The sequence below is a fragment of the Podarcis gaigeae genome (assembly GCF_964106915.1).
Source record: "Podarcis gaigeae genome assembly, chromosome: 10".
NCBI lineage: Eukaryota > Metazoa > Chordata > Lepidosauria > Squamata > Lacertidae > Podarcis > Podarcis gaigeae.
Genome location: NC_139686.1, coordinates 6,040,735 through 6,066,927, shown reverse-complemented (window position 1 = coordinate 6,066,927; position 26,193 = coordinate 6,040,735). Strand labels below are relative to the sequence as shown.

Here is a 26,193-nt window from a genome sequence, read left to right as displayed (position 1 = left end):
ATTAGTGCTCTTAATGCTGTACACCACCCTCGTGGATTAATAATAATAATAACAACAATAACAACAATAATTATTCCTTTAAAGCCTTCTAAGCTGGTGGCCAGGCACTCCTGCTGCCATCGTGCCAGTGTCCCAAATAATAGGACTTTGTGTGTTTTGAGAAGACACACACATACCCTCAGCCAAGGCCCTTGGGACACGCCTGGCACGCATATCTGCTCCTGCACATCTGTTCAACGTTCCGCCATCCATCATGTTGCGTAATTTTTCTAATATTTATATATATCAAGGGCTTTTGGAGAGATGCCTCTGGGGTGTTGCTTAAGTTTTCCCCACTTAACAAGTAATTAATCTGGAGGTTCCAGATGTTCACCCATGAGATTGTTCAGCAGTCACTGTCAGCTCTTCGGCTTGGGCAAAATGGAAAGTTTTAAGATGTAGACAGGCATCTGTCTAGGCTCAGGGTGAGGCCTCCTTAGAGGAGAGCTGTAGTATTTCTAGGAATGGATTTAGACACAAGGAGAACCTACTGTGGTATGTCCAGGTAAAGGGACCCCTGACCATTAGGTTTAGTCGTGGCCGACTCTGGGGTTGTGGCGCTCATCTCGCTTTACTGGCCGAGGGAGCCAGCATACAGCTTCCGGATCATGTGGCCAGTATGACTAAGCTGCTTCTGGCGAACCAGAGCAGCGCACGGAAACGCCATTTACCTTCCCGCTGGAGCGGTACCTATTTATCTACTTGCGCTTTGACGTGCTTTCGAACTGCTAGGTTGGCAGGAGCAGGGACCAAGCAACGGGAGCTCACCCCGTCACGGGGATTCGAACCGCCGACCTTCTGATCGGCAACCCCTAGGCTCTGTGGTTTAACCCACAGCGCCACCCACGTCCTTACAGTATGTCCAGAGTTAGGGCTAAATCAGGGTTTGGAGAAACAGGTTGGTCTGCAATTGTGGATATAGTGGAGGATACTCTAAAAGTTTGAGGGAATCTTCATATGAGTTAATACTTCACCGTCCCTTTTTGGGCTGCGTTCTCGCTTTGTATTTTCGCCCTTCCCAGCCATGACGCTTTTACGGTTTAGATTTTATTGTTCGTTTCCTTTGTTTTTGTTACTGTTGCACCTTTTTCCGGTTAATGAATCATTTTAAAGGAAACGGAAAGGCAGGAGAAATGGCGGCGGATTTCCTCGCGGCTTGCTTTGACGACCTCCGTTCCCTCTTTCAGGTGGGATGAGCGCGCCAGAGAGGTCGAGGGAGAAAAGAAGATTCCTCAGCTGGAAGAAAACATTCAACGGCCCTGGGAACACGTGGCTGGGCTCAGATTTGAAGCTGGAGAGACAACGGAAGAAGTCAAGGCGGCTGCGACGTCTTGGGTCATTCCGGCTAAGGGTGCAATTGACATCGGATCTTGAAGTATGGGTCCCCCCAACAAAATTTAAAATTCGGCTTTGTAATTCGGAATTTATGTGATGTGATTTAATTTGATTTGATTGGCCGGTTAATAAAAATTATTTTTTTTAAAAAAAAAGACATTGATGCCCCATTCATTCTAAGGGGGCAGATTTTCAAGGGAATAGACAGGTCCACAGAGGATGATGCTATCAGTGACTACTAGTCATGGCTGGTTGTACGCTTACCCCCAGGATCAGGGGCAGCTTGCCTCCGAATACCAAAGCATTTGGGGTTCAGATATGGAGAGAGCGCACTGTTGTCCTCACGTCCTGTTGTTTATGGGCTCCCAATAGGTGTCTAGTTGTTTAATAGGGTGCTAATTAAGGTAGGTCATTCTTCTGGTCCAGTGGGGTTCTTCTCATGCTCTTCATAAGGGTCAAGAAAGCCTAATGACCCAATGGGCACATACCCAAATGAGCTCTTTGCTTCGGGGCATAGCTGTCAACTTACAGATTTGAAAATAAGGGACCAGCAGCCTCAAAAATAAGGGATCAGCAGCCAAAATAAGGGGTTTTAGTCAACCAGCTGAAATGCGAAGTTAAAAGGGACCAGATAATTTGGGAGAGCAGCTCCGGTTTTTAGCCCTCCGTTTCCAGAGGTTGCTGCTCAAGACACCAGCTGATGAAACACTGCAATTAAATAACTACAAGCACAACCACTTTTCGCGCAAAACGAAGTCCAAGCTACAAAGATGCTGCTGCAGTTCTGTATCTTTTCTCTCGTGCTCCATCTGCAGCTCTCAGTTCCATCAGGTGGGGCGGGAGGAAGGGGGGGGGATAGTGCCCAAATAAACCCGCAGATCAGACCATCTATGCTAGTCTACCACTACAAATCTACGGGAGAAGCCCTTGCGGTCCTTCTTCCGCTTTCCCCCTCTATGCTTAGCCCTTGGAACACCTGCCTGCACCTCCGCCTCCTCTCTCTGAACTGCTTTCTCTATGGTTGCCCTCGCTCTCCTCTCAAGGCTCCTCAGTCTCGGCAGGGAGGGACTCCCGGGGGCTGAGGCTGGTGAGAGGCCGGAGGGGGACGGGATGGGCAGCCAAGCAACCCAGTTGGAGCCTCCCTCCTCCCTGGCCGGGAGGGAGAGGAGCTGCTTCCTTTGAAACCCGGGAAATTTAAGGGACATCATCAATAAGGGACAGCAGTGGGACACGGCGCTGGGATAAGGGACTTTCCCGCCAAATACGGGACGGTTGACAGCTATGCTTTGGGCGGGGGCATACAAGAAAGGGTGTCGTGAGACCTTGCAGAGGTTGGTATTGGATGATTCTTGGGGGGTCCCCCTTCCAGTGTTACAGTTCTAAAACTGCCCCCCCCCCGTCCCATGCATCCAGCTCTTAGCCAAGAACTCTCGATAAAACAAGTTGGTATTTAAAATCACCGAACGAGTTGCATTAAAGCATATTTCATGGTTAAGAGAAGTAGATGGATACACAGAGCCGGCCATTAGGAGGAGAAACCAAACTGTTTCTCTGAGGGGGAGATGACATGGTGGGGTCTCAGTGCCTCTGTGAAAATCTTGTGGGTTTTCCCCCACCCCCAAGAACTGCTAACCAATTAAAGACTTCTAAAACCAATGGACTGTCTAGCATTTAAATTACTCATTTAAGTGTGTCTCTCATAGACCCTTTCTGAACATGGGGAGAGGGGGTGTTCAGTTTCTGTAAAGTGTACCCAAAATCTACCTCTCTTTCAAAGCCACCTTTTAATAACTTTGCTTTCATCAAATTGTATTGGAGATTTCGGGGTGTGGGGGCTGCTTCTCCAGCACCAAAACGACTTTACAAAACAAGTTCAAGACCCATCTGCATATTACTTTAAAAGTTGACTTGAATCAAGCAGTGTCCAGGGCCCTTTTAAAATGTGTTGTGGTGTGTGTTATTTGGTTGCTGTCATTTTTATTTTAATTATGTGTATTGTGTTTTCGTATTGTGATTTTATGTTGTAACTGCCCTGAGACCTGCGGGAATAGGGCAGTATACAGATGATGATGATGATGATGATGATGATGATGATGATGATATTATTATTATTATTATTATTCATGCCCCTTTTGCTTGCTGGCAGTTCTTAAAACAGCCAGAAGGACAGAGATAGCAAAAGAGAAGCCACCTGTTCTTTTGGGAGAGAAGCTAATTGGAAAAATGGAATCAGGGCGGTTCACAACATAAAAATACAAGATGGGGGGAAAAAACACAAGATACATTTTAAAGTGGCACAGCTGCAAGGAGTTTCAGTTTGTGGGTCTGTTAACGGAGAAATCCGAGGGCTCCCTTGGACAAAAAACAAGGACCCCAGCCAGGAATACCAGAGCAAAAACAGCAGCCAGTAGGCTTGGTCTTTATCAAAGACTGTCGCGACAGGACTCCCACCTGCCACAGGGTGGAACAAGATGGAAGCCCCAAACAAAAGAGAGCCCAAACTTTTATTAGCTGCTAATCCCCATGTTGCACCCCCCCCAAACTACATCACTAATACATCACGGTTACATCATGAAAGGGGAGGTCTGGTGGCAGGAATTTGAGCATCCTGGACCCTGCCCCATGGTCCCCCTTGCCCTCCACCAAACACCCATCAAGTGTAACAAAAGAGATATTTACATTTCCCTGTTTCCCAGCCAGGGACGCGGGTGGTGCTGTGGGTAAAACCTCAGCGCCTAGGACTTGCCGATTGTATGGTCGGCGGTTCGAATCCCCGCGGCGGGGTGCGCTCCCGTCGTTTGGTCCCAGCGCCTGCCAACCTAGCAGTTCGAAAGCACCTCCAAGTGCAAGTGGATAAATAGGGACCGCTTACCAGCGGGAAGGTAAACGGCGTTCCGTGTGCTGCGTTGGCTCGCCAGATGCAGCTTGTCACGCTGGCCACGTGACCCGGAAGTGTCTGCGGACAGCGCTGGCTCCCGGTCTCTTAAGTGAGATGGGCGCACAACCCTAGAGTCTGTCAAGACTGGCCTGTACGGGCAGGGGTACCTTTACCTTTACTTTTTATTTCCCAGCCAAGTTCATCACACCCTTTTGTCTTCATCTGGGTTTGGTATTTCTGGAATGGCTACCTGTCTGGCACTCAGGTATCAGGATGCCAGGGATTATCACTCAGGCAGAGGGGCTGCTGGGTAGCTGAGCTCACATGTCTATATGAATTTCCAGTGAGCCAGTACATAGATCCATTTATCAGTGAATTCTTACATTTCGTATCGTGCAGCAAAGGCCCTTTGAATAGATAGGAAGAAACTGTGATGAAGTGTTTTGTGGGGACAAGTCACAAAAGCGATTGTGCTGATTTTGGTAGTGGGTTGCATGTGCATGATATCTGCTGGAGGGGCACCCCCCCCTCCAACCTATACATAAATCCCTGCAACAGGTCCACGTGTGTTTCTCGTTGCAACTGAATTTGGGGCTGGGTGGGCAGGGAATAGCAAAAAAGAAAGAGCGTAGCCTTAACACAGACTGTTTTCCCAGAGGACGTAAGGTATGCACAGCTGTCAGGAAAGATATTTTTTTAAAAAAACAGTCGTAGTCTCACCAGCAGCTGCCCTTTGCCCTCGAGGGCACAGCTCTTGAGTCTCTATGAGCTTTGTGGCATCTGAGTGAGGTACAGGGAGGGAAAGCCTTTGCTGACAAGCTCAGGAACGGAATAAACTTTGCCTCCTGCGCTGTGGAAGCAAGGTCTGATCTGCAGCCTAAGAGCAGAGAGTGTTTGCAGGTAAACCTTAGGCCCTGCAGCAAATCCTTTCTCATGCCTGGAGCATAGCAGGTACTGTGCTGAGCAACAGCAAATAATTACCGTATTTTTCACTCCATTAAGACACACTTTTTTCTTCCTAAAAATTAGGGGGAAATTGTTAAGTTGTGGGGGTGAACATATCAGACGACACAGCGATTCTTCAAACAGCTCTTGCTTATTCACAAGCCAGAACAGAACTGAACTGAAGGGTTCAGCCAGCCTGCTTATATAGAGCTACAATGCAACAGTAACCATTTTCTGTAACTATCCAATCACTCAACGTCACTTTCAATCCCTTATTTGCATATGCGGACCTGAGTGAAAACTATCTACAGTATCCCCCTGCTGGCCCAGGGTGAGAACTTCAGTACATAACAGAAATGTCTGTGCGTCTTATGGAGCAAATGCATGGTCCCTGGAGCTGAATTGCCTAGGGGAGAAAAGCAGATCATGCGCTTTTTTTTTTCTTTTTTGAAAGAGGGAAGGGGGTATTGAAGGGAAGCAGCTGATTGGCAAGCGATCAGGAGGGAGATAAGGGACGCTAGCAATAAAGGAGGCTGCCTGGGAGGGTGGAGGTAAAAGCCCATGGATCCTCAGGATTTTTACATTGGGTCACCCCAAATTCGCCATCAGATCACATAGCATGTCCATGGCTACAGCCTGCACCAAAAAAATCACGCACCCACTGTTGCCTGGGGCCACAATGGCGCAAAAATGTGGTTACAGAGCACGGATCCACATGAATTCGATGATTCTATGAAAACCACCCCCCTGAAGCTGCAATCAGCGCGAGGGGTGTCCAATTTACCTCTATATCCCATTGTAATTATTGGGATTTGCAAAGAACAGGGCAAATAAAGCTACTTAGGTTTCATGGACAAACAAGGCATTACGTTTAACGGGGCCAATATGACATTTAAATTCATGGTTTTGTACGTTCCTTTTCTTTACCAGACAAAAATCTACCCATCGCCATGAAATGTATTTTTTTCTTTCTTTTAATAATAATAATAATAAATAATAATAAATTTTATTTATATCCCGCCCTCCCCAGCCGAGCAGAATTGGTAGGGAAATCAAGGAAAGGCAAAGCACTTGCAGTTATTCACACAGGAAGTCAAAAATTATTGCTGGGAGCAGGCTACTTTCCGCTCAGCTTTGACTTTGGATTAATATTTATTTTCAGGCCGTTTTTTCCTCATTCCTTGGCAGGTTGGAGCAACTCTTGCAACAGATTTAGGAGGTGCATGGAAAGAGCGGAGGGGATTTGCAAGTAAAAATCCTTGCCACCCTTGATGAGAATGAGGATGGATAGTCTAGCTCAGGAGTCAGCAAACTTTTTCAGCAGGGGGCCGGTCCACTGTCCTTCAGACCTTGTGGGGGCCAGACTATATTTTGGGAGAGAAAAAATGAACGAATTCCTATGCCCCACAAATAATCCAGAGATGCATTTTAAATAAAAGGACATGTATTCTACTCATGTAAAAACACACAGATTCCCGGACTGTCTGGGGGCCGGATTGAGAAGGCGAATGGGACGGATCCGGCCCCCGGGCCTTAGTCTAGCTCAGGAGTCAGCAAACTTTTTCAGCAGGGGGCCGGTCCACTGTCCTTCAGACCTTGTGGGGGCCGGACTATATTTTGGGAGAGAAAAAATGAACGAATTCCTATGCCCCACAAATAATCCAGAGATGCATTTTAAATAAAAGGACATGTATTCTACTCATGTAAAAACACACAGATTCCCGGACTGTCTGGGGGCCGGATTGAGAAGGCGAATGGGACGGATCCGGCCCCCGGGCCTTAGTCTAGCTCAGGAGTCAGCAAACTTTTTCAGCAGGGGGCCGGTCCACTGTCCTTCAGACCTTGTGGGGGCCGGACTATATTTTGGGAGAGAAAAAATGAACGAATTCCTATGCCCCACAAATAACCCAGAGATGCATTTTAAATAAAAGGACATGTATTCTACTCATGTAAAAACACACAGATTCCCGGACTGTCTGGGGGCCGGATTGAGAAGGCGAATGGGACGGATCCGGCCCCCGGGCCTTAGTCTAGCTCAGGAGTCAGCAAACTTTTTCAGCAGGGGGCCGGTCCACTGTCCTTCAGACCTTGTGGGGGCCGGACTATATTTTGGGAGAGAAAAAATGAACGAATTCCTATGCCCCACAAATAATCCAGAGATGCATTTTAAATAAAAGGACATGTATTCTACTCATGTAAAAACACGCTGATTCCCGGACTGTCTGCGGGCCGGATTGAGAAGGCGAATGGGCCGGATCCGGCCCCCGGGCCTTAGTTTACCTACCCATGGTCTAGAATTTAAGAGGTGGAATAATGCAAGGAGAAGGAGGAACTTGCACACCCCCCAAATAAGTAAACTGAACCAGCTTTCCTGCATAGATTTTGCAGCTGCTGTTGAAGGCTGCACATTTCCTGGGAAATTACTCCTGCTGAAAATATTGTGGCTCAGATATTCTGCCAGAGAGCCAGTATTATCCTCAACAACCCTGTGAGGGATGCTAACTCAAAGTGACTGGCGCAGGCGTTGTGCCAGAATAAAATGGGTTACTGCAATGGGACTCAGGAGATCATTGCTGAGCTTCTCTTTATTTTATTATTAATTTTCTTAAATATTACAAAAAGATAAATAAAAAAAGAAAAATCAAAACAGAATTCATACATATCAATATAAACACGATTATCTGCATATTTACCAACTGAAGGCTACAGAAGAAAAAAAAGAAAAGAAAAGAAGGGAGGAAAGCCAAAAAGAAATACTTTTCGTAAACAATAATATCAAATTTATACTTTAAACATTACCATATAAAAATCCTAGTTAAAATATTATAAAAGACCGCATTCACCACACATCTCTTAATTTCTAGTTCACCTTTACATCTGTTCTTCAGTCACTTCCTTTCCTTAAGTTCTTTCACAATCCATCAAATCTTTATATTCTTTATATTCTTCACAAGGTTAGCCTAAGCACAACCAAATTTTCGTATTTGAGCCCTGTTTGTGTAAATATTCATTTAAACAATCCCATTGTTTCTGTACCATAGTTTTGGGTTCGTGCCTTATTAAATCCGTCAGTTTAGCTAACTCCAGATACTCACATAGTTTACTCAACCATTCTCTTTTTGTTGGAATATTATTTCCATTCCAATAGCTGGCTACCAATATTCTCGCGGCTGCTGTTGCCTATAGAAACATTGCTCAGCTTCTTGGCTTTTTCCCACATCAGCTATCAGCTGTGCTGCCACCTCGTGGCGACAGAAGACTCGTTCTACACACGCAGCCGTTTAAATAAAATGCACAAGGATGGTAATTTTGGAACAGAGAGGGAGAAATTCTGCAGCCCCCCCCCCCCCGATGTTGGTCTTCAAATCCCAGCACCCAGCATGGGGTGATTAGAGCTGCAGTAAAGGGCTTGCTGAGCATGATGCAAGGTGTTGTAAATAAAAATTGCCCTTTTCCCCCTTATGGGGTATCCAAGAGCCCATATAGAGTCCTTACTTAGGTTCCCTATTGGTAGGAGAAAACAACAGGCGAACCAGAGAATACTGAGAAGCAAAGCAGCTAGTAAGCCTGATCTTTATTATCTGTTGCAAGAGGGTGCTCTCCTCAACCGTAGGAAAGGGAGAGGAACCCAGAACAATGGCATGCAAGGCCTTATATGGACTTTTGAAATTGCCACCCTGTAGATCAAGACCAGGACGTGGGTGGCGCTGTGGGTTAAACCACAGAGCCTAGGACTTGCCGATCAGAAGGTCGGTGGTTCGAATCCCCGCGACGGGGTGAGCTCCCGTTGCTCGGTCCCTGATCCTACCAACCTAGCAGTTCAAAAGCATGTCAAAGTGCAAGTAGATAAATAGGTACCGCTCTGGCGGGAAGGTAAAAGGTGTTTCCGTGCGCTGCTCTGGTTCGCCAGAAACGGCTTAGTCATGCTGGCCACATGACCCAGAAGCTGTACGCCGGCTCCCTCAGCCAGTAAAGCGAGATGAGCGCCGCAACCCCAGAGTCGGTCACGGCTGGACCTAATGATCAGGGGTCCCTTTACCTTTACCTAGATCAAGACCACCCCCAGAAACATCATACATACATCACAGAAGGGGTGTAACCTAAGACCATCCCTCAGATACATCATACCTACATCACAGAAAAGGTGGTCTAAAACAGAAATTAGAATGTTGTTTTTCTCCTGTTGTTGTTTATCTCCTGTCTGGCAGGTTACTTGATTGGATTGCCTGGGGAGCCTGGCCAGTCTTTTGAAACGATAAATACAGTGGTGCCCCGCAAGACGAACGCCTCGCAAGACGAAAAACCCGCTAGACGAAAGGGTTTTCCGTTTTGGAGGCGCTTCGCAAAACGAATTCCCCTATGGGGTTGCTTCGCAAGACGAAAAAAATCTTGCATCCCCCCGTGGGTTTTTCCCCGCTTTTTTTGCCCTTTTCTTAAGCCGCTAAGCCGCTTATCAGCTGTTCCGCTGATAAGCCGCTTAACAGCTGATCGCTGGAAGCCGCTTGACAGCTGTAGCGCTAATCCACTAAGCTGTCAATGGGCTTGTTTCGCAAGACGAAAAAACCGCTAGACGAAGAGAATTGCGGAACGAATTCTTTTCGTCTAGCGAGGCACCACTGTACTTAGTTCCTGGGCCAAGTCACAGGCTCACCACCCTATTCATACACAGACATACCCTTAAGACAGGATTTGTGAAGGGAAAGACAATGGGGAGGCTTTTCCATTTTCCTTTGACCTTGCAGAGAAAACATTTAGTCAGTTTGGGAACCGAAATGGTTTCAGGTCAGTCTTCCTGTGCTGATCTCTGTACATGCTTGGTTGGTACACTTATGAACATATAGCATATATCCTAAGACCTCAAAGTTCCCATCACAAAGGGGGAAAACTCAATAGCAGGTCAAAAGAATTATACAATAGTATAGAAAGGAACTTCTGCAAACCAGCAGCACAATCCTCTGCATGTCTACTCATAACTTGGGAAGACAGGCAAACTAATGCCAGTGTACTGGAAGAAGCAAAGATCACCCGTGTCGAAGCAATGATTCTTCAACATCAACTTCGTTGGACTGGTCTTGATGTTTGAGTGCCTGATTATCGTCTTCCAAACTCTATTCCAAACTTAAAAATGGAAAGCGTAATGCTGGTGGTCAACAAAAGAGGTTCAAAGACTCTCTCAAGGCAAATCTTTAAAGATGTAGTATAAACACCAACAATTGGGAAACACTGACCTGCGAGCGCTCCAGTTGGAGAGCAGCCTTTGCCAAAGGTGTCATGGGCTTTGAAGACACCCAAACTTGAGGCGCAAGGGAAAAACGTGCTAAGAGGAAGGCACGCTTGGCAAATCCACACTGTGATCAACTTCTGCCTGGAAACCAATGTCCCCACTGTGGAAGGACGTGTGGATCCAGAATTGGCCTCCACAGTCACTTAGGGACTCATTGTTAAAACTGTGTTTATGGAAGACTATCTTACTCGGCTATGAGTGATCGCCAAAGAAGAAGAAGAGACTCATTGGACCCCACAAAGTCCAATGAGTTTTACTACCAGCTACATTAGGAATATAATCTCCTCAAGGCAGGAACCTCTCTCCTCTTCCCTTTATTTATATCCTGCCCTTTAGCCAAAGAGTGGCTTACAAAAAAAAAATTATGACATTCCCTTGTGCTTGGATTCCCCATCCAAGCCGAAATATTTAAATGCCAGGAGGTTACCCAAATAAAGCCCTGCAACTCTGCAGCATATAAATCCCACAATATTGGTAAACCACAATACAAAATAAACAATGAGCCACTTGGGGTACTCTTGAAAATCCAGAGGGATTAAAAAGAATCGGCTCTCTTCCATTTTATATAAACTTTACTTTCCACAAGGGAGCAAGGAAGCGTCTCGCTTAGAAGTCTGACATTCACACACCCAACTGCATAATGGATTTCTGTGGCATGGAAACAAATCTCGTCTCTCTAAGATATACTCCAGTCTGCTGATTCCTTATTAATATTGTTTGTTAATTCAATATGCCAAAGGGCTTTGTTCATACAAAAGATTTGTCGGCAGCGTTATAAACCAAACTTGTTTATTGCAAAATACAGGTATTGCAAAATTTGGCCATAGAACAAACACAGATTACAAACTTTATTTTTATTTATTTATTTAACAATGCTTTAATTGTATCTCAAGAGGAAGAAATACCTGCACACAGGAAAAACACAGAAGATGGAGAGCAAAAGAGCTAAGGCTATAGGCATGTATCAGATATTCTTACCAATATGTGCAAAACTGCAGTCTGGACTAGATGAGTTCAGACTTCAAAGGGGGTGGGAGGGCTCAACCTGGCTGAATATTCCCTTGCAGATAGAAAGCTAGCAAGCCAGGGGAAATCTGAAGGTATCTGAAGAAGTGTGCATGCACATGAAAGCTCATGCCAATAACAAACTTAGTTGGTCTCTAAGGTGCTACTACGGACGCGGGTGGCGCTGTGGGTTAAACCACAGAGCCTCTTGGGCTTCCCAATCAGAAGGTTGGCGGTTCGAATCCCCGCAACGGGGTGAGCTCCCGTTGCTCGGTCCCAGCTCCTGCCAACCTAGCAGTCTGAAAGCACGTCAAAGTGCAAGTAGATCAATAGGTACCACTCTGGCGGGAAGGTAAACGACGTTTCCGTGTGCTGCTCTGGTTCGCCAGAAGCGGCTTAGTCATGCTGGCCACATGACCCAGAAAAACTGTCTGCGGACAAATGCTGGCTCCCTTGGCCTGTAAAGCAAGATGAGCACCGCAACCCCAGAGTTGTCCGCAACTGGACCTAATGGTCAGGGGTCCCTTTACCTAAGGTGCTACTGGAAGGATTTTTTATATTTTGTTTCGATGCCAGGGGAAAGTGCGAGCCTCTCTCAAGGTGCCTAATTTTGCATGTGGAAAGTCTCTGTTTGGTATGGGATGTCATGTGATCAGCGTGAGCCTCCGCCCACATTTTAAAGCCCAGTGTAGCACAGACACAGGTTGACCACCCCAGTAAGAACAGAGACAAAGCAGAACAGCAGCCGCACAGATAGTCCTTTAGACAAAAAAAGGATAGCAACCAAAATCAGTTTAGGGGGGGAAATGTAGGTTGGGTGAAATACAGATATATTTCTTTGGGGTAATTATTTTTAAAAAATAAGTCCCTGCAGACCACATGTTCACATTTAAATAGGAAGGAGGGTTTTAAAAAAACGCACCCACCCAATTTTTATCACTGCTCCTCCGGAGTCTTCAAACCCTACTATTAAGTGTGAGGAATGATCCAATGAGCCCGTTTACTCGTAAGTATGCCCCATGGAGTTCAAATGAGGCTTGCTGCCCAGTTAAGTTTGTGGGTCTGTATGCCACAACACTTGCGAGAATATTACAAGCAAAGAACTGGAAGAAACAAGATTTATCAACTATCAAAGAATGGCAGATGATGGACTAAATGGAACTTGCCGAACTGACCGGGAGACTCCAAGAGCAGAGAGAAGAGACGGTGGAAGAAGATTGGAAGAAGTTTAAAGAATATTTGAAAAAATATGTTAATATTTAAATCTTAGAATAGCTTTGGAACTGGATATAGGCTGTAGGGTTAGAAGTAGAAGATAGTGTATTTTAAAATAGTATTATTTGTAAGTGATAAAATGTGAAGATTTTTAATGGTAAAATGTAATAAAAAAGGTTAAAAATTATGATATATGTAAACTGCTAAAGATGAGGTAAAATGAAAATCAGATGGGGGGACTTGGGGAAGCCCACCTAACAATGTTTAGAAAAAATAAGGATAAGACAAGAATTTGTTTGTATTGTTTGTTTTTCTGCCTGTGTGTAGTTTTGTTATAAAATGAATAAAAAAAAAGTTTGTGGGTCAGGATTGCAACCTTCCATGTTATTGATTCCCATGCCGTTACATGTATTGGCACTTTCAAAAAGTATTCCCAAGGTGGCTTTGCGAAAGGAATAAAAATGTAAACGACACGCATACGCCTCGTCACTTGAAATAGACAAGAGTTTTAATGCAGTTTATAGCAAAAGCTTAGCAAGCAGGTGGCGAATCGACATCTGCAGGGCACCAGAATATGCTAGTGGCACACTCAGAAAGACCTGCCACAGGGGCGCGCAGACATTTTGGCCCATGAACCTCTACACCCTGTGACACCCCAGTCCCTACTAGTGCAAGAGGAGCAATCTATTGACCATGGTGCTAAAATTCTACCCACTTGCCCCATCAAGCCATGCCATCCAGACCACAGGCCCAGTGGTATTTTAGGTCCAAAAACTTTGGGGGCACACAGAAGGCAAGGCAAGCTTTCCTCTCGTCCCCCAAAACACGGCAGAGATGTGCGACTGCCCTCTGAATTGTGTTTCTGCAGACTGTGTCTCTCCCCCCCCCCCGGGTTGCCCCTCCTCGGTTCACGCCAACCCAGTTTTCCTAGGAGCAGGACAGCTCAACCTGTCCTAATAAAAAACTGCTTTCTTATCCGCCGTCTCCCGACGGAGCGCGATCCCCGGCGAGGCCTCCCTCCCATTCAGAAACGTTCGAAGAGGATGTTGATGGTCTCCGGGACCTCGGAAATTTCGTCGTCACGGTCCGCGACTTGGGCCGCACGAAAGCCCATGGTTGGCCATGTCAGGGCCAGTCGCTGCTGCACACAAGTGTCACAGAGGAAGCCGTCGGGCTCTTTGGTTCCGTCACTCTGGCGGGAAAAGTCAAAGGGACTCGTGTGAGTTTTGCGAGGCTCTGAGGAACGAAGTGTATATCTGCCCGGATGCTGAGGTCCAGCGCCGAGGGCCTTCTGGCGGTTCCCTCACTGCAAAAAGCCAAGTTATAGGGAACCAGGCAGAGGGCTTTCTCGGTAGTGCCACCCACCCTGTGGAACGCCCTCCCATCAGATGTCAAGGAAATAAACAACTATCAGATTTTTAGAAGACATCTGAAGGCAGCCCTGTTTAGGGAAGCTTTTAATGTTTGATGCATTACGGTATTTTAATATTTTGTTGGAAGCCGTCCCGAGTGGCTGGGGAAGCCCAGCCAGATTGGCGGGGTATAAATAAATTATTATTACTATTATCATTATTATTATTATTAACCTGCTTCTGCGTCTGCAGAATGCGTGCAAGGAAGAGGGGGGTGGATGTGGTGCCTGCTGGCTCCGCCCCTAACAGATTGAGGTTGAATCCTGACAAGACAGAAGTACTGTTTTGGGGGGACAGGGGGCGGGCAGGTGTGGAGGACTCCCTGGTCCTGAATGGGGTAACTGTGCCCCTGAAGGACCAGCTGCGCAGCCTGGGAGTCATTTTGGACTCACAGCTGTCCATGGAGGCGCAGGTCAGTTCTGTGTCCAGGGCAGCTGTTCATCAGCTCCATCTGGTACGCAGGATGAGACCCTCCCTGCCCGCAGACTGTCTCGCCAGAGTGGTGCATGCTATGATTATCTCCCGCTTGGACTACTGCAATGCGCTCTACGTGGGGCTACCTTTGAAGGTGACCCGAAAACGACAACTAATCCAGAATGCGGCAGCTAGACTGGTGACTGGGGGCGGCCACCGAGACCACATAACACCGGTCCTGAAAGACCTCCATTGGCTCCCAGTATGTTTCCGGGCACAATTCAAAGTGTTGGTGCTGACCTTTAAAACCCTTCAACGACCTCGGCCCAGTATACCCAAAGGAGCGTCTCCACCCCCATCACTCAGCCCAGACACTGAGGTCCGGCTCCAAGGGCCTTCTGGCAGTTCCCTCACTACAAGAAGTGAGGTTACAGGGAACCAGGCAGAGGGCCTTCTCAGTGGTGGCACCCACCCTATGGAATGCCCTCCCGTTAGAGGCAACACTGTATCGGGAATTTTTTTGTGTCTGATGTTTTATTGTGTTTTTATAATTCTGTTGGGAGCCGCCCAGAATGGTTCAGGGAACCCAGCCAGATGGATGGGGTATAAATATTAAAATTATTATTAATATCGAGCCAATTCCTGTTTCTAAGCGAATGGTGACATCAAGTGAGAGGCTACCCAAGCAACAGCCATAACGGGACAGAGGGAGTTAACAGAGCAAAGCAAAACTCCAGAACAGGTAAATGGGTGGAACAAAGGGTAGAAGCAGTAAAACATTTTACACTAGCAACACAGAGATCAAAATAGGATGGAGAGAAATTATATTTGTCTGCCCCAAGTGCCCAGTTCTGTAAGAAGAGACACGTACGTAAACAAAAGGCATTTTCTTCATGGTTAGGACAGTGTCTTTGGAAATGACATTGTTGCAGCCCTGCCCAGAACACCGAATTTCTGCCTCCTTGCACACTTCACTAGTTAATTCGGGCTGAAAATAGTGCTCCTGGAAAAGAAGAAAAAGCAAAATTTTAGTGCAGACAGGTGAGACAATTTTAAGCCAGGAGTAGGGGGCCAAATGTGGCCCTCCAGGTCTCTCCATCTGGCCCCCACGACATTCCTCTGCCTCAACCACAACCCTGCACCAGCCTTTAAGTACCTTTAAGGCTAAAATGTGTCTTTGAATGCAGAGTTCCAAAAAATAGCAAGGAGGGACAAGAAGGCCTTCTTAAACAAGCTATGCAAAGTTACAGATAGGTAGCCGTGTTGGTCTGCCATAGTCAAAACAAAAAAAAATCCTTCCAGTAGCACCTTAAAGACCAACTAAGTCAGTTCTTGGTATGAGCTTTCGTGTGCATGCACACTTCTTGTATCTGAAGAAGTGTGCATGCACACGAAAGCTCATACCAAGAACTGACTTAGTTGGTCTTTAAGGTGCTACTGGAAGGAATTTTTTTTGTTTAAGCTATGCAAAGAAATAAAGGAAAAGAACAGAATGGGAAGAACCAGAGATCTGTTCAAGAAAATTGGAGATATGAAAGGAACATTTTGTACAAAGATTACCATAATAAAGGACAAAAGTGGTAAGGACCTAACAGAAGCAGAAGACATCAAGAAGAGGTGGCAAGAACACACAGAGGAATTATACCAGAAAGATATGGATGTCTCGTACACCCCAGGTAGTGTGGTTGCTGGCCTTGAGCCAGACATCCTGGAGAGTGAAGTCAAATGGGCCTTAGAAAGCACTGCAAATAACAAGGCCAGTGGAAGTGATGGTATTCCAGCTGAACTATTTAAAATGTTAAAAGATGATGCTGTTAAGGTGCTACACTCAGTATGCCAGCAAGTTTGGAAAACTCAGTAGTGGCCAGAGGATTGGAGAAGATCAGTCTACATCCCAATCCCAAAGAAGGGCAGTGCCAAAGAATGCTCCAACTACCGCACAATTGCACTCATCTCACATGCTAGCAAGGTTATGTTTAAAATTCTACAAGGCAGGCTTAAGCAGTATGTGGACCGAGAACTCCCAGAAGTGCAAGCTGGATTTAGAAGAGGCAGAGGAACCAGAGACCAAATTGCAAACATGCACTGGATTATGGAGAAAGCTAGAGAGTTCCAGAAAGACATCTACTTCTGATTCATTGACTATGCAAAAGCCTTTGACTGTGTCGACCACAGCAAACTATGGCAAGTTCTTAAAGAAATGGGAGTGCCTGATCACCTCATCTGTCTCCTGAGAAATCTCTATGTGGGACAAGAAGCTACAGTTAGAACTGGATATGGAACAACTGATTGGGAAAGGAGTACGACAAGGCTGTATTTTGTCTCCCTGCTTATTTAACTTATATGCAGAATTCATCATGCGAAAGGCTGGGCTGGCTGAATCCCTAGCCAGAATTAAGATTGCCGGAAGAAATATCAACAGCCTCAGATATGCAGATGACACAACATTGATGGCAGAAAGTGAGGAGGAATTAAATAACCTTTTAATGAGGGTGAAAGAGGAGAGTGCAAAATATGGTTTGAAGCTCAACATCAAAAAAACTTAGATCATGGCCACTGGGCCCATCACCTCCTGGCAAATAGAAGGGGAAGAAATGGAGCCAGTGAGACATTTTACTTTCTTGGGCTCCATGATCACTGCAGATGGTGACAGCAGTCATGAAATTAAAAGACACCTGCTTCTTGGGAGAAAAGCAGTGACAAACCTAGACAGCATCATAAAAAGCAGAGACATCACCTTGCCAACAAAGGTCCGTATAGTTAAAGCTCTGGTTTTCCCAGTAGTGATGTATGGAAGTGAGAGCTGGACCATAAAGAAGGCTGATCGCCGAAGAATGGATGCTTTTGAATTCTGGTGCTGGAGGAGACTCTTGAGAGTCCCATGGACTGCAAGAAGATCAAACCTCTCCATTCTTAGGGAAATCAGCCCTGAGTGCTCACTGGAAGGACAGATCCTGAAGCTGAGGCTCCAAGACTTTGGCCACCTCATGAGAAGAGAAGACTCCCTGGAAAAGACCCTGATGTTGGGAAAGATGGAGGGCACAAGGAGAAGGGGACGACAGAGGACGAGATGGTTGGACAGTGTTCTCGAAGCTACCAGCATGAGTTTGACCAAACTGCGGGAGGCAGTGGAAGACAGGAGTGCCTGGCGTGCTCTGGTCCAGGGGGTCGCAAAGAGTCGGACACGACTAAACGACTAAACAACAACAACAACAGTGCAAGGAGCACCTCCATTCAACATCAGCTGGTTCCTGTTGGCCACTGTGAGAGCAGAACGCTGGACTGGATGGGGATTGCCCTGATCCAGCGGCACTTTTCTTTGGTCCTTGTTTTTGTGATGCACTGGGAAATGATATACAATGAATTGAAAAAGATGTTCAAAATAACTTTTTTTTAAAAAAGAAACAGAACTACCTAAACTGTATAGAAATTTATTCAGATATGTGACTACAGCAGCAAGAATTCTACTTGCCCCAAAATGGGAAGAAGCAGAAGTCCCAGCAAAGGAAGAATGGATCCAAAAATTACGGAATATGCAGAAATGGCGAAACTTACCGGAAGTGAAAAAAAAACAAGATGACAAACTTTTTATAAAAGAATGGAAATGGTTCATTGAATACAGGTGAAACTCGGAAAATTAGAATATCGTGGAAAAGTTCATTTATTTCAGTAAATCAATTTAAAAGGTGAAACTAATATGTGAGATAGACTCATGACATGCAAAGCGAGATATGTCAAGCCTTTATTTGTTATAATTGTGATGATCATGGCGTACAGCTGATGAAAAACCCAAAGGAACAATCTCAGAAAATTAGAATATTAAATGAAATCAGCAAAACAAGGACTGCAAATAGGACAATATTGGACCTCTGGGAAGTAGAAGCATGCATATGTACTCAGTACCCTTTTGCATCAATTACTGCCTCAATGCGGCATGGCATGGATGCTATCAGCCTGTGGCACTGCTGAGGTGTTATGGAAGACCAGGATGCTTCAATAGCAGCCTTCAGCTCTTCTGCATTGCTCGGTCTCATGTCTCTCATCTGTCTCTTGGCAATGCCCCATAGATTCTCTATGGGGTTCAGGTCAGGCGAGTTTGCTGGCCAATCAAGCACAGTAATCCCATGGGCATTGAACCAGGTTTTGGTACTTTTGGCAGTGTGGGCAGGTGACAAAGTCCTGCTTTGACACCAGATGTCAAAGAGAAGAACAACTACCAGACTTTTAGAAGACATCTGAAGGCAGCCCTCTTTAGGGAAGCTTTTAACGTTTAACAGACTACTGTATTTTAATACTTTGTTGGAAGCCGCCCAGAGTGGCTGGGGAAACCCAGCCAGATGGGCGGGGTATAAATAATAAATTATTATTATTATTATTATTATTATTATTATTATTATTATTATTAAGCAGATGTTCTACGGCTGAGCAACCACCCTTCCTCAAACTCTTCCCCGCCAACTCACCCCGGCCAATGTCAAAATCTGGGTCAGTAACTTCGGAACGATGAGGCACCTCTTGGCGCGGGTAACAGCCACATACAGCAAGTTCCATTCATCCTCGGAGGTTGCATCTGGAACGGGACAAAGGCAAGAGGCAGACGGGAAATAATAATAATAATAATAATAATAATAATAATAATAATAATAATAAATTTTATTTATATCCCACCCTCCCCAGCCAGAGCCGGGCTCAGTGCAGCTAACAACAGTAAAATTACAGTTAAAACACAATGGGGGACGACGACGACGAATTTAAAATATAGGTTAAAATGCAATTTAAAATGCACTCTCATTTTAAAAGTAGCCCATAAATCAAAACCTTAAGGGGAGGGAAACATAAGGGTCAGACTGAGTCCAAACCAAAGGCCAGGCGGAACAGCTCTGTCTTGCAGGCCCTGCGGAAAGATGTCAAGTCCCGCAGGGCCCTAGTCTCTTGGGACAGAGCATTCCACCAAGTCGGGGCCAGTACTGAAAAGGCCCTGGCCCTAGTTGAGACCAATCTAACCACCTTGCGACCTGGGACCTCCAAAGTGTTGTCATTTGTGGACCTTAAGGTCCTCCGCGGGGCATACCAGGAGAGGCGGTCCTGTAGGTATGTGGGTCCTTGGCCGCATAGGGCTTTAAAGGTCAAAACCAGCACCTTAAACCTGACCCTGTACTCCACCAGGAGCCAGTGCAGTTGGTAAAGCACTGGATGAGTGCAATCCCGCGGTAAGGACCTCGTAAGGAGTCTCGCCATGGCATTCTGCACCCGCTGGAGTTTCTGGGCGAGTCTCAAGGGCAGCCCCACGTAGAGCGAGTTACAATAATCAAGCCTGGAGGTGACCGTCGCGTGGATCACTGTGGCCAGGTCAGGGCGAGAAATGGAATGGGTGCAAAGCTCAGCAAATATCTCTCAATTGGGTGTTCTTTCCGCCATCGCCCTAAGGATTGTTAAAATAGGGGGAGGAAAACTGAGCTATACCACTATGCCTAGAATACTGTGCGCAGTTCAGATCGGCCCACCTCAAAACAAGAGAGGGCAACCAAAATTATCAAGGGGATGGAGCGACTACCCTATTGGCAGGAAGCTGGGAAGCGGGGCAGGAGTCCGACGCCGGAGGGGGGGTCGGTGACTTGTGGGGGGCTGTACCAGCCAGGAGGCGGGAGTCCGAGGCAGGGGATGCTTCAAAGCTGGAGGGTGGAGAACAGGACGGGTTCGAAGACAGAAATACTGTTTTGGGGGGACAGGAGGCGGGCAGTTGTGGAGGACTCCCTGGTCCTGAATGGGTAACTGTGCCCCTGAAGGACCAGGTGCGCAGCCTGGGAGTCATTCTGGACTCACAGCTGTCCATGGAGGCGCAGGTCAATTCTGTGTCCAGGGCAGCTGTTTACCAGCTCCATCTGGTACGCAGGCTGAGACCCTACCTGCCCGCGGACTGTCTCGCCAGAGTGGTGCATGCTCTGGTTATCTCCCGTTTGGACTACTGCAATGCCCTCTATGTGGGGCTACCTTTGAAGGTGACCCAGAAGCTGCAATTAATCCAGAATGTGGCAGCCAGACTGGGGCTTGGGTGTGGCCACCGGGACCACATAACACTGGTTCTGAGAGATGTGCATTGGCTCCCAGTACGTTTCCGAGCACGATTCAAAGTGTTGGTGTTGACCTTGAAAGCCCCTAAACGGCCTCGGTCCAGTATATCTGAAGGAGCGCCTCCACCCCCATCGTTCTGCCCGGACACTGAGATCCAGCGCCGAGGGCCTTCTGGCAGTTCCCTCATTGTGAGAAGTGAGGTTACAGGGAACCAGACAGAGGGCCTTCTCAGTAGTTGCGCCCTCCCTGTGGAATGCCCTCCCTTCAGATGTGAAGGAAATAAGCAGCTATCCTATCTTTAAAAGACATCTGAAGGAGGGGACTGAAGAGGGGAGAGCAAAGGCAGCTTCTAAGCCGGCATAGTCTCTGGCTGCATGAACACAGCCTGTCGGGGAGAGGTACATAAACTGGGGGAGGGGGGGGCCCTTTTGCTGCAACCGCTCCATAGGGCGCAGACCTGGGAAGAGCTGCCAATAACAATAACAATAATAATAATAATAATAATAATAATTTATTTCTACCCCGCTCTCCCCAGCCGAAGCCAGGCTCAGAGCGGCTAACGACAGTAAAAGTAACACAGTTTACATGAAAGCACAATCAATTCACCGTATTTTTAGCTCTATAAGACGCACTTTTCCCCTCCTAAAAAGTAAGGGGAAATGTGTGTGCATCTTATGGAGCGAATGCAGGCAAGAGGCTCTGCTCAGCACTCCCTTTAAAGAGCCGTGTGGAGTGTGTGTGTGGTTCTTGGGGGCTTTTCCCCCAAGGAGGGAGAAGGGCAGCCCTTCTCCCTCCTCAGGGAAAAGCCCCCAAAAGCCGCAAACATGCTCCACGTGCTCTTTAAAGGGAGTGCAGCTCTTGGGGTAGCCTTAGCCGCGCACAGCCTCTCCCAGACAGGGGGAAAATTCATGTCGCTGCCTGCGCGCGGCTATACCAGAAGCCAGGACAGCAAGCGGGATCGCTGTGCTGTGATCCCACTTGCTGTTCTGGCTTCTGGGATTCAGAATATTTTTTCCCTTGTTTTCCTCCTCCAAAAACTAGGTGCGTCTTATGGTCTGGTGCATCTTATAGAGCGAAAAATACGGTACACAAAATCACAATGCCTAGGCACTAAACTGGTGTGATGGGCTGGGAATCTGATTCAGAGGCTGAACCTGAGGAATCCCAGCCTGCACAGGAGTCCCCGCCTCCAGAGCCGGGGCTGGGGCTTGAGCCTGAAGGGCCCTCACCTGTGCCGGACGCTCAGGAGCAGACACCAGCTGAGTCTGCTCTGGCTCCTGAGGTGATGGAGGACCCATTGCCTGCAGGTGCTCCACTCTCAGCCCCGTCAGGGGAAGCTCAGGTTGCCTCTGGGTCCGGTAACCCTCCAGCCTCTCCGGAGCTGCAGAGGCTCAGGGCAGAGAGGAGGAGGGAACTAAGTTCCCGCAGGAGGAGTGCTCGCCTCCAGGCCAGGAGAGGCGAGTCACCTGAGGATCGGGGCCACCCTATGCCTCAGGGCAGATAAAAGCCGGCCAGCCCCAGTTCCAGGTTGCGGGAGCAACATTGTCGGTAGCCTGTTTCTGCCTGAACCCTGTCCTGCTCTTCTGCCAGAGTTCCTGACCTCACCCGACTCCTTGCCTTGGACCCCGCTTCAGCCTTGATGGACAGCCTCCATACCCTTGACCTAGGATCGGACTCATGACCACGCCGCATGGTAACCCCCCCGCCCCGGACCAGCACAACTGAGCATTCAGCTAGAGGAGAAAGCGCTCCCTATCTGCTGGGTTGTGCCCTTGGGCCGGGTTGTGCCCTTGACAGCTGTGAGGAAAGGTAACAGCACTGCGGCCTTTCTCGCTGGAAGAAAAGTAAGGGGAGGCACCGGGGGGGGCTGTAACCCAGCGTTATACATTGAAGCTGAATGTTGAAATATTTTTGTGGTGATCAGATGGGACTGCTATGAGGAATTATAAAATATGCATCAAGCCACTGTGTCCGCCATGAAAGCATGGCGTTGACTGGGTTTGATCCACTGACAATAATTCCTGATCAAATCCCACAAGCCTCTGCACCTCTGCCATTTTCTTTCTCTACGCCTGACAGGCACGTATAAGCATTCTAAGCACAGACTGGTTGCTCACCAGGCATCCTGGGTCATAAAGATAGTAGGTAGCTTCTTTGGTGTAGCTATTGTTAGTTTTATTAATCTTAGGGCCAGGAAGAGAGTTCAGGAAGAGATTTATGATCTCCAGGTTTGCTGAATGCATTCCTCTAGTCCTGTTTTATTTACTCTCAGATACGTATGCATGTTCAAAGTAGTCTTTGTAGTTAAAAGAATTTCTTCTGATCTGACTTTGTCCCCACGTGAGGTTTTTTGAAATGCTCAGAGGAAATCTGATTGGTTCTTACGAACACTGCGTAAAAAGTTCTTTTGTGAATAAACGGCCTAAACAGCCTGGGTTCAGTATACCTGAAGGAGCATCTCCACCCCCATCATTCTACCCGAACACTGAGGTCCAGCTCCGAGGGCCTTCTGGCAGTTCCCTCATTGCAAGAAGCCAAGTTACAGGGAACCAGGCAGAGGGCCTTCTCGGTGGTGGCACCTGCCCTGTGGAATGCCCTCCCACCAGATGTCAAAGAGAAGAACAACTACCAGACTTTTAGAAGACATCTGAAGGCAGCCCTCTTTAGGGAAGCTTTTAATGTTTGATGTATTACAGTATTTTAATATTTTTTTTGGAAACCGCCCAGAGTGGCTGGGAAGCCCAGCCAGATGGCAGAGTATAAATATATTATTATTATTATTATTATTATTATTATTATTATTATTAAACAACCTGGACCGAGGGGTAGAGAGAAATTATTATTGGCACCTCCTCCCAGAGTCTTGCTGGTCAAGCCTCGTGTGTATTCTATTAATCAGGGTCCAACCCTTCCTCTGCTTTGGGAACACTACATTTTAAATGGCAGCGTTGAAATAAAATGGAGGCGAGGTGGCCAAGGGAGAGAGTCTTCCTTACTGGTGCGTAAAATGGGTATCCTCTCGAAGGCTTGCTGCATGACAGTTAGGCTGATGCTGCTCGTGAAGTCGTCGGCCACTTGGACAGTGTCGAATTCCAAGCCTTTGGCCTTATGGACGGTCCCCAAGACGTGATCTGAAGGAGGCAAAGTGAAAAATCAACATGTTGGGCTTGTGAGAGTAACAAAGAAAATCCCCTATGTTGCAAAAACCTGACCTGGCCACAGTGATCCATGCGACGGTCACCTCCAGGCTTGACTACTGTAATTCGCTCTACGCGGGGCTGCCCTTGAAGCTGTCCCAGAAACTCCAGTGGGTGCAGAATGCTGCAGCGAGGCTCCTCACGGGGTCTCTGCCATGGGAGCATATTCACCCAGTGCTTTTCCAGCTGCACTGGCTCCCGGTGGAGTACAGGGTCAGATTTAAGGTGCTGGTTTTGACCTTTAAGGCCTATACGGCCTAGGACCCTTGTACCTATGGGACCGCCTCTCCTGGTATGCCCCGCGGAGGACCTTAAGGTCCATAAATACACCCTAGAGGTCCCGGGCCCTAAGGAAGTCAGATTAGCCTCAACCAGAACCAGGGCCTTTTCAACACTGGCTCCGGCCAGGTGGAACGCTTTGCCTCATGAGACCAGGGCCCTGCGGGATCTGATTTCTTTCCGCAGGGCCTGTAAGACAGAGTTGTTCCGCCTGGCCTTTGGCTTGGAGCCAATTTGATTCCCTCCCCCTCTTTCTTTTTCCTTTCTCCTGCTGTGATGAGGCTGCATTTTAATATTTTAATGTTTCAATATTTTAATGTTGTATTTTAATATTTGTTGTTAAGTTGTATTCATTCAACTTGTTTTTATTATTGCTTGTTAGCCGCCCTGAGCCCAGCCTTGGCTGGGGAGGGTGGGGTATAAATAAAAATTATTATTATTATTATTATTATTATTATTATTATTATTAAAAACTTTAAACAATAACAGGCAACACGTGGCTAATCATAGAATCATAGAGTTGGAAGAGACCACAAGGGCCATCGAGTCCAACCCCCTGCCAAGCAGGAAACACCATCAGAGCACTCCTGACATATGGTTGTCAAGCCTCTGCTTAAAGATCTCCAAAGAAGGAGACTCCACCACACTCCTTGGCAGCAAATTCCACTGTCAAACAGCTCTTACTGTCAGGAAGTTCTTCCTAATGTTTAGGTGGAATCTTCTTTCTTGTAGTTTGGATCCATTGCTCTGTGTCCGCTTCTCTGGAGCAGCAGAAAACAACCTTTCTCCCTCCTCTATGTGACATCCTTTTATATATTTGAACATGGCTATCATATCACCCCTTAACCTCCTCTTCTCCAGGCTAAACATGCCCAGCTCCCTTAGCCGTTCTTCATAAAGCATCGTTTCCAGGCCTTTGACCATTTTGGTTGCCCTCCTCTGGACACGTTCCAGTTTGTCAGTGTCCTTCTTGAACTGTGGTGCCCCGAACTGGACACAGTACTCCAGGTGAGGTCTGACCAGAGCAGAACACAGTGGCACTATTACTTCCCTTGATCTAGATGCTATACTCCTATTGACGCAGCCCAGAATTGCATTGGCTTTTTTAGCTGCCGCGTCACACTGTTGGCTCATGTCAAGTTTGTGGTCAACCAAGACTCCTAGATCCTTTTCACATGTACTGCTCTCAAGCCAGGTGTCACCCATCTTGTATTTGTGCCTCTCATTTTTTTGCCCAAGTGCAATACTTTACATTTCTCCCTGTTAAAATTCATCTTGTTTCTTTTGGCCCAGTTCTCTAATCTGTCAAGGTCGTTTTGAAGTGTGATCCTGTCCTCTGGGGTGTTAGCCACCCCACCCCACCCAGTTTGGTGTCACCTGCAAATTTGATCAGGGTGCCCTTGAGTCCATCATCCAAGTCATTGATAAAGATGTTGAATAAGACCGGGCCCAAGACAGAACGCTGTGGCACCCCACTAGTCACTCTTCTCCACTAGTCACTCTTCTAATCATGTTCTAACAGGATATATGTAACATGTATTATTTCACAGTTCTTAGAAAATATATGACGGAGATACAAATGATAAAATAAATCAATATTGTATGAAGAAAATGAGAGAAGGTAGGCAGTCAATATCACAGAGGCAAGCAAGCCTTTCAACAGTCCCAATCCTGTAATTGTGCGGTAATAGAAGCTCCAAGCGTAGCAATTCTTAAACAGAGAGTATGTAATAGAATCACAGAAAATGAAAGTCCATCACTGTTGCATGAAGAAAATTAGACAATATAGTCTATCGGTGTCAAAGAGGCAAACAAGCCTTTTGACAGTCACAATCCTGTAACCGTGAGATAATGGATGATCCAAAACGTGAGAAGGCAGTTCGAGTACAGTGAAATTGCATCTTATTTGTTGTTGGTTTCCCCCCAAACATTTGATTGGTTTTCACAATATTATAAACAAACAAACAAACAAACACACACGACAAACAAACAAAACAAACATAAATCATAGCCTTATTAAGTGACTTCCTCGCTTCCCCTTGGTTAAATTTCATTGCATGTCCTTTTAACAGTTTTCCAAATCCCAATTTTTATGAAATTTAACTTAAATATTAAAAC

At 46.7% G+C, this 26,193-nt stretch overlaps 2 protein-coding genes across 4 annotated transcripts in view; one reads left to right on the top strand and one right to left on the bottom strand.

Moving 5' to 3' along the window:
- IL15RA (interleukin 15 receptor subunit alpha) overlaps positions 1-1,397 on the top strand; it is a 35,324-nt gene extending 33,927 nt beyond the window's left edge. For both annotated transcript variants that reach the window (XM_083700843.1, XM_083700842.1), the window contains one exon: positions 1,227-1,397. The gene's annotated coding sequence lies outside the window, so the exon portion shown is untranslated. The remainder of the gene's footprint in view (positions 1-1,226) is intronic.
- A 9,856-nt stretch (positions 1,398-11,253) lies between these two features.
- The window catches only part of FBH1 (F-box DNA helicase 1), a 42,592-nt gene continuing 27,652 nt past the window's right edge, over positions 11,254-26,193 (bottom strand). For both annotated transcript variants that reach the window (XM_083700071.1, XM_083700070.1), the window contains exons 18-21: positions 23,596-23,730; positions 18,991-19,097; positions 15,399-15,530; positions 11,254-13,893 (exon numbers count right to left, since the gene is read on the bottom strand). In XM_083700071.1, coding sequence (XP_083556197.1) covers positions 13,726-13,893; positions 15,399-15,530; positions 18,991-19,097; positions 23,596-23,730 — 542 coding nt within the window. In that variant the 3' untranslated portion in view covers positions 11,254-13,725. The remainder of the gene's footprint in view (positions 13,894-15,398; positions 15,531-18,990; positions 19,098-23,595; positions 23,731-26,193) is intronic.